Genomic DNA, 8,774 nt, shown 5'->3' on the forward strand with positions numbered 1-8,774 from the left:
GGACTGACTGTGTCCCCTCCCCCCCGGTGCCAGGACAGGTGCCAGATGCAGGGCTTAGCTGGCGAGTGGCACTGCTGCTGTGGTGTGAGCCTCTCCTGATCAGGACTGACTGGGCGCGAGCCCGCGGCAGGCGCAGCAGGGCCGGGATGAGCGGAGCGGCAGTCGGCATTGGACTGCCAGTTTCAGCCCAATCCCGCAGGCCATGCTGAGGGACCCACCTGTGCACGAATTCGTGCTCAGGGGCCTCTAGTGTTACATAAATAAATATGCTTGCTAAGCCCCTGGGAAAAGAAGCATTTCTCAGGGAAGAAATCCAATTGTATTTATGTATCTGTGTGCGCCCATAGGCATTTATAGTAGATCCTACCGACTTCAGGGGGTTAACAAAGTTTACCAGTTGCCTCGAAGCACTAAACCTATTCCTCCTCGCTGTGAGCTGGTTCTTGTGAGCGCTGTCTTAGTCCTTCCCTAAGAAGTTCTTTGTGAATCAAGGAGAGCAGAAACCACATTCAGAGAGCACGTGGAGAACTATGGACCCCCAATTTCATGCATCTCTGCCTTTACCATTAAAAAAAGTGAAGAAAGGAAAGCAAATCTGAGGGGGCTTCTTAATCCTCAGCATGGGGAGGGTCCCCTTGGTGGGTGACCAACTGGCCCAGTCTGTCGGTTACTAATGGGTTTCTTGGGATGTGGGACCTTCAGTGCTAGAACCAGAGTGGCTGGTCACCCTAGTCCTGTGTGGAGTCTGACCATCCTTCTTACCATTTCTGGGACAGAGAGAAAAGGGGAAGGTAATGGATTGTGCCCTCACGGGTGAAATAGGGGATAGGGAGGCAATGTGGCTTCTGAGGTCACTCAGGAAAGGAAGCAGGATAAACAGACCAGGTGGAAGGTGAAGGGGAGCTGGCGAGGTCAGAAAGGTCTGGCGCATCTTTGCCTTGTGGGGTGTTATCACATACGCACCTGACCATCACCCACACTGTCTGTTCAACGGGCTCCTATAAGGACCAACAAGCAATCCTTCCGATAGGGTTTTTATCAGCAACCACAAGAAAGGCAACTGAGCCTCAACCTGGGGGCATAATTCACTCCAAGATAAAGTAATTTGGTGGTAACTTTGACATCAGGGAAGCGTCTACGTAGGAGCGTGGCGAAGGGTAGATGCTGGTGAAAGATGTAGAAAAGCGGTAGCGCAGGAGCTTCCCAGGCAGGGGCCAATGAGGTTCCTAGAAAGCAAGTTGGTCTGTGGCTCTGTCTTTGCCAAAAGAGCCAACTGTCCTGACCAAGACCAGGCACTGACTCAGCACAGGGCCCCGAAAGCCACTCAATGGATTACAGCAACTGAGTGTTGTTCCCCAAAGCGGAGTGGTAGGACCATTCTCAACTGACGTTCTGGGTAAAGGCGCAGGCCCTTTCTGCATTGTCATGGAAGGGAAGTGAATCAGGATTCTTTCCGAATAACCTCAAAGCCAGTGTGCTAAGGAGAGAACGCCACCTTTAAACAGATGCGCACATAGAGCTGGTAACAGATCTGAAACCAAATCCTAAGCAGAGTTCCCAGAGTCTATACCCCTCAAAATATGACGAGAAAAAAAATGCTCATGTCTATAAACCAAGATATACTGATGCTTCTCTTGTCAGCACTTCGCTGCTTCTGGACGAACCTCTTGGCATTGCCATCAACCTAATTTTGTTAAAAGAGCCTTGATGAATTCATCCACCAGAAGCAGATGGCCAGCATGGAGAGAAAACTGGAGCTGTTGAGTGTAGGAAGAATTAAAAGGGTGAGTGGGTGGCAGATCACTGCCTCCCAACAGCTAAGGGTTCTTAAGAGGAAGAGGTGGCCAACTGCATGGCCCCATTGGAACAGTGATAGAGTCGAGAGCTCTCTAAAAATCTTCCTTTAATTACAGCTTCCCTACGGCAGAAGGGACTGCATTAGGAGGTAGTGAGCTCCTGTCCCTGGACGTGTGCAAGCAGAGATTGACCAATTTCCAGGGATGCTGTGAAGGATGCTACTCCTGTGTTGGGTGGGAGGCTGGATATGACGACACTTGAAGTCCCTTCTCAACTCTGTGATCCTCCACGTTCTGGTCTCAGGGCCTGTCCGACACGGACGGTCCTCCATGACCTTCCCTGGGCCCTGGGCCCCCTTTCTCATACCTCACTGGTGGTGATGAGGGTCAGGAGAGGTGCCAGGGTGTCCTGTTCATGCAGACACAAATGGGAATGAATGGCTTAGCTGTGAGCCAGGTCCTCAATCAGAAGCATGATTCCAGGGATTCTGGGTCAGTGTGTATGGGCAGTTTCTCGAGTTCCTGGTGATGCCCGCTGTGCAGAACTGTGTACCTTGGGAGGAAGGAAAGCAAGCATGAGAACTCAATAGGCCCCTTTCAAATGCACCAAGGAGAGCACTCCCACCAATCCTCATTTCCTTTCTACTGCTTGCTTCTGAGAGCATGCTGTCTGCGGGGGCGAATAAGGTCCAAAGAAATGCATCCACATTGCTCATTTTAAAGGTGAGGGACAGAAGACCTGGAGAGAATAACAGGGTTACTCAGACACTGAGTGGCAGAGCTGGGAATAGGCCCCAGATTCTTTCCTCCCTGCAAAGCCTGGGGCTCTCGTGTTACTCACCAAAATGGACCCTATATACCCTCTCAAGCTCTACCGACACATCTCTGCAGGGACTGTTCCGGATTCAGCAACATCCAAGTGCTGACTGAGATCCTAAACCACTCAGAGCCCGAAAGACAATGTAACTGTATTTGTTCCTTTCAGGGACATTTGGAAGAGCACATCCATTAGATGAACTAAACAGCAGGTTGAGTCCCAGCATCGCAGTGAAACTGACTTCTTGACAAGTGTTTACTATTTTTCCGCAATATCACATGGTTGCACTCAATATGCTAATTGCATTTAAATCAGCTTCAATTGCATGCAAGTCTTGTCACCAGTAACCCAGATTCCAGTCTCTGGCAGTCATTGTTATGAAATTTCTAGAGAGTTTAGGAGCACCATCCCCACTCATTTCCTGAGACCAATGTTAAACCCATTCAGTAAAACACACACACACACACACACACACACACACACACACAACACATACACACACCAGTTTGTTATTTGGCATTATATGTTGACAACCAACTTGATGGTTTATCATGAGTTACATTAATGCTTTGCTTTGAATTATATTGATTGCTTGTATGTACCAGGGACTGTACTAAGCCTTCTCCATGCATTACCTTATATTTAATCTCGCAAAAGCCCTATGAGATAGTATGATGTTCATTTTTAAGTTAAGCAGCTTCAGTGACTCTCCCAAGGGAATACTGGTAAAATGTGAAGATACAGCCCATCAAGCCTGGTCTAGCTGGTGCAGCACTCACATGCTTACCTGGTTCTCACATAGCCCACGGACCAGTGTAAATTTAGAACAGTGAGTCTCAACAGGAGCACCGAATAGGCATTTTTGGTTGTCATGGCAGGAGCGGTGCTATTGGCATCTAGTGGGTAGAGACCAGGGATGCTGCCAAATATTGTCCAATACACGGTACAGTCTTCCAGAACAAAGATTTAACTGGCCCAAAATATCAACAGTGCCAAGACTAAGAAACCTTGATATAGACCGAGTTCCCACACCAGGCTCTATCAACTACCATCTTTGAGATGTTTGCAAGTTCTGTAACCTCCCCACATGTCACCTCCCTCCCCGGTAACTGAGGGCGCTGGTGCCTGCATCATAGCACCAGCGTCTGGATGAAAGAATGCAATGCATGAAAACAGCAGCACGGGGTCTGGCACAGAGTAGAATTCCAATACACTGAAACCCAAATTATCCTCCTCATTTAGTTGAGAATATAAAAATGATGATGATAATATATGGATAGCAGTTGATTATTTTAAAATATTTTCCTTTTTTATTTCCTTGATAGGTAAACTCTAAAAGGACTCAAGATATGAAAGACTACCAGATGTTGTCTTTCTTTCTGATCAAAGTCCCAAGCCCTGGTTTGGCAAGCAGGCATGCTGAAGCAGAACGAATTGATTTTTCCATACATAACTCCTGCAGGCCAGTCAAGGCCCACAATTATCGGGAGGAGAGAGTGAGGCTCAGGGCAGCTGAGTGAGCACTTAAGCATGACGGTAAGTGAGTGGCAGCCTGGCCAGGAGCACAGGCAGACTCCTGCCCATTGCTCTTACCCCTGAGCAGCATCGTTAATGACTTGAGTCTAGGCGTTCTAAAAAGGGCTTCGAACCTAACACCCCACGAAATGGGACTGCCCTCCTGAGGTACAGGGATATCCCTGAAGTGAATACTTATGCGGGAGAAACTTAATGATAATAATGAGAAATACACAGCTCCCTTTATTGCGAAGTGAGGATGTGTGTTGGTAACAGTTTTAGTCATTACCTATATGATTTCATTTATATCATTCATTTTCCACAACCCTGAGTGCTAGCTGCTATACTTAGATCTACTTTACCAATGAGAAAACTGAGGCTCAGAGAGGTGAAGCAATTAATGTTAGGTCACAGTCTCCATGATGCCCACACTCTTAACCTCAGAACACACTCCTGAACCTGGCCAATAAGTCAACTTCAGTAAAAATCAATGGCACGTTCTCCTTCCCTGTGTTCACATAAAGAGAGTGTCCTAGTTGAGGAACCAAACTGATACTACTGATCGTAGAAGATGTGCTGCCAGGGAACGCAGGCACACCTCGACAGCAGCCATTCACACATCTCTCACAGGGCTCTATTTCTCCAGTGCTAAAGAGTGGGTTGTTCAGGAACAACTAGAAAAGAGTGTGGGACTGGGGTGGGTATTCCAAGTGGAGGTTCTCTTTTTCCTGCTGCAGTTGACTGGGGGTGAGCAGACAGACACGTTTTCTAGTTGCCACGTTTGGGTGGGTCCTGTCACCGCGGTAGGCCGAATGATACCCACAGAATGGAGGGACTAGTGTGAGATTTCCTTGGCAGGACTCGGGTAGAGGGCCTTGTGTCTCAAATGGAGTGTGGCCTGCAGCGGCATTCCCTGGGCTGGGGTAGTCCCCATTCTTCGTGAGGTGCATATATTTTTAATTTGGTATTTTCACGTTGACAGTAAATCAACAATTTGAGTGGATTTGGGACCATATGGATGGCCACCTTATGGAGTCACATCGCCTTGTGAATTCGGGTCGCCTTTGCAGTGACAGTGGCTAACTTTATGCAGCATCTCTCTAACTGGGGTGCGTGAATCCCACGTGGTCTGCGGGCATATTCATGGGGATCTGCGCATCCCTGATTTGAGCAATACTGGGGCAAAGAAAGCACACATTAACAGCGGGCAAACAGAATGGCATTGAAATCCTGACTCTACCATTTACTAGTTGTGTGACCTGGTCAAGCAGATTAGTTCCAGGGGACATCATTGCTTTGTTGTGACAATAAAATGAACACCTTTAAGGGACTTCACAAAGGGCTGGATGCACAGTGAGAGCAGGAATCATGACTGTTGAGGAATCCAAGGCTCAGGATACGTGACTTCCTCAGGGCTGAATGGTTAAGTACACAGGCTCTGGAGGCAGAATGCCTGGGTCGACGTCCTGCCTCTGGCATGGACTAGCTCTGTGATTATTCCCGATGTCGTGGGCATTATATGAGATGATGCCCATAAAATGCTTATTTGAATAGTGCCCACCAACAAGTACATGCTCCATTAATGTTAATTCGTACTACTGCTATTTAATGATCCAGGTCAGACTCTAACCCAGTACTTCATTGATGATTCAGTGTGGGACTCCACTCCTTAGTAGTTGATCCAATGTTTGTTCACTTAGCAATTGATCACGAGGCTGGAAGAAACCTTCAAGATGGCCTTAGAGATAAAGACGTAGCCTCCCCAGGAGGCTGTCATCTGCTCAGAGTGGCAAAAGTCTCCTGGCTCTGTCTGGTGTAGGATCTTACATGCAGTCATGTAGCTGCACTGGTGGGTGCAGACCCTAGAGGTGAGGGCGTACCTGGACAGTGTCAGATCCAGATGAAAGCTCTCTGCTGTTTCCCAAGCAACCGCAAGGCAGGAAGCAGCTTCCCTCTTGGCATTAATTTACTCAAACATGACGGGAACCACATTAGGTTTGGTAATTACCTGAGTCTACAATTCATTCACTGATCAATCAGTATCACACTTAGAGCAGCCTGCATGCGGTAATTAGTGGCATAGTAATCGCCCCCTCTGCTGCCCAGCTGGGCATTATAAGGAAATGGTTAGACTTTATTTCATATCACACCCTTACGGCAGTGCCTGCACGGGGGCTCTTGCAAGGAGGTTTTTAATTATTAAAATATAAGGCACAGGGGTTTTAATTATTAAAATATAAGGCACAACCCTAAGGAAGAGTTTCATGGAAGTTGGAGCCCTACCACCTGGAAATGAGGATCTCACACTGTTTTCTGGATGTTCAGGGAGGAATGAGACTTTGAAGTCCTGGACATATATGCACTCAGCCACTTATTTATCTAAAACTGTATTCTGAATGCTGACCACAGTCCAGGCACTGTGCCGTGCCCTGGCGCTCTCAGGGCAGCGAGAAACATCTACGCCACCCCTGTCCTCAGGGACCTCACAGCGGAGTGCGGGAGACTCACAGCGAGATGCCAAAGCCCAGCCAGGAGAAGTGTTGGGAAGGAGAGGCATTCGGTGATGCTATGAGAGAATTCACGGGGGCATGAGGCCAAGGTGAATGCGTCAGGGTTCTGTGACCAAGGAAGCGATGGAGATGAAAACAGAGAGATGGGTAAAGGTTAAGCAGGCAAAGGGGTGGAAGATGCCAGCATGTGCCCAAACCCCCTGTTGTGGGGGCAGAGAGAGCAGAACAGGGTAGTGCAGGTCAAGCTGAGGGTTAAGACTCGGGAGACTGAGTCATGTTAAAGAGGGTTGTGCTCATCCCAAGAGCAGCAGAAAGCAGGCCAAGGCTGTACACAGAGTGAGCGCATGAGGACTTTAGTTCTGAAAGAACATTCTAGCTGCAGTGTGTGGAACAGACTGGAGTGAGCCTGGAGCGCGCCCCCAGGAGGTGTATTAGCTTCCTATTGCTGCTGTAACAAATCATTGCATGCCACAGGTGATTTTCAAGATGTCCAGAGAGGTTAGTGGCTCAGAGATGTAAGATGGTAGTGGTGGAGGTGTCGAGAAACAGTCAGGCTCAGGATATATCTGGAAGGTAGAGTTGATGGGACTGTTGATGCACTGGACATGAGCCAAGGCGGGCACTGGAGGAATGGCAGGGGTTGACAAAGGCATGGAGGCAGGAACGAGTGCTGAGGGGCATGCTTTGTTTGAGGCAAGGGCAATATTCTAGGAGTGTCTCCTCTTGGTGGGACCCTCATGATGAGATGAATGTTGTATAAAAGAGGAAGAGCAATCAGAGCGTTTGCACTCTCCCAAACCCCCATCCCCACCCTCATGTGAGGATACAAGGAGAAGGTGTCTGTCTACAAGACCGGAAGAACATTCTCACCAGGAACTGAAGGTACTGGCACCTTGATCTTGGACTTTCCAGCCTCTAAAACTGAGAAGTATCTGTCTGTTGTGTAAGCCCCCCAGTCTATACTGTTTTATTATAGCAGCCCAAGCTGAGGGATACAGGAGGTCTCGAGGAATCAAAGAAAGGATGTATATGAAGTAACAAGAAACACAGTTTAGGTTGTGGAGATACGACTTTTTGCCCTGAGCTATTAATTTAGGAAAATCTGAGTCATCAGGAGAAAAAGAACAAACAGAGGAGCATGTGTGTGGCTGTGAATCATTCACCAGCAACACTTCATTTATCCAAAGGCCACGCATCTAGTGGCCCAGGCCATCCAGAAACCTGCGCCGAGATGTGTTCTGTTTGTTCGCTCTTTATAAAGGTCCCTGAATCTCAGAGCAGTTGCCACAATGGTGTGGACTTTTCTTGTTGCCTTCCTCAGGGTCTCGCTCAGAATCCTGAAACTCAGTTTGCACCCAGCTCTAGAGAGCTTGCTTCTTCCACAGACAGCAGAGCGGAGACTGGAAACGAAGGGAGATAAGGACGCAAGTGATAAGCAGAGTGATTACAGGAACAGATGACAGCCAACGTGGGCAACGAGAGAAGAAACAGAAGTCAACCGAAATCAGCACAGCAAACCAACAGGGGCCATTTAGTGCAGAGGAGATTTCACACACTCCACGGCGTTACTGTCGTGTAGCAGAACTAATAATAGACATTCAAAATAAAAACTTTGAACAAAGTTACTCAAAATCAGATTTGACATTGGAGGAATCCAAATCAAATCTGCAGTGCGGTTAACAGTCTCAGATAAAAGCTAATTTCCCAGCTATGATAAACCTCCATGGTTATGTAAATGCTAGCGGTAGGGGAGGTTGTGTGAATAGTACCCAGGAACTCCCTGTACTATCTCTGTGCTATTCTTCTACAGATAGAAACCTGTTTCAAAAGAAAAGTTTTAAAAAATGTTTAAACCTTTAAAAAAGCACACACCAGGATTTAACACAATCATTTGTTTGAAAAAGATAAAGGAATTCACCACCGACAGCCAATGAGATGCTGAGATGCGGGAGGAATCGGGGCGGGATGATGGGGTGGGGGGGAGAACCCGTGGGCACCAGATGACACTGCTGAACTCAGCCCCATCAGAGGACTTGGGAAAGCTGTGCTCCCAGCACAGGGAGGGAGCCCAAAGCAAAATGGAAAGATGGATGGATGCACGATAAAATAAAGCCCCAAAGTGTCTACCATAAATCT

General features: G+C 47.8%; 1 protein-coding gene across 1 annotated transcript in view; it reads right to left on the minus strand.

Annotated features, from left to right (window-relative positions):
* Positions 1 to 214: 214 nt before the first annotated feature.
* HTR4 (5-hydroxytryptamine receptor 4) overlaps positions 215 to 8,774 on the minus strand; it is a 122,846-nt gene continuing 114,286 nt past the window's right edge. Inside the window, exon 6 of the mRNA XM_015565604.1 lies at positions 215 to 2,349. Within this exon, the coding sequence (XP_015421090.1) occupies positions 2,262 to 2,349 (88 nt within the window). The 3' untranslated portion in view covers positions 215 to 2,261. The remainder of the gene's footprint in view (positions 2,350 to 8,774) is intronic.

The sequence above is a fragment of the Myotis davidii genome, unplaced genomic scaffold (genome assembly GCF_000327345.1).
Source record: "Myotis davidii unplaced genomic scaffold, ASM32734v1 scaffold18, whole genome shotgun sequence".
Lineage (NCBI taxonomy): Eukaryota > Metazoa > Chordata > Mammalia > Chiroptera > Vespertilionidae > Myotis > Myotis davidii.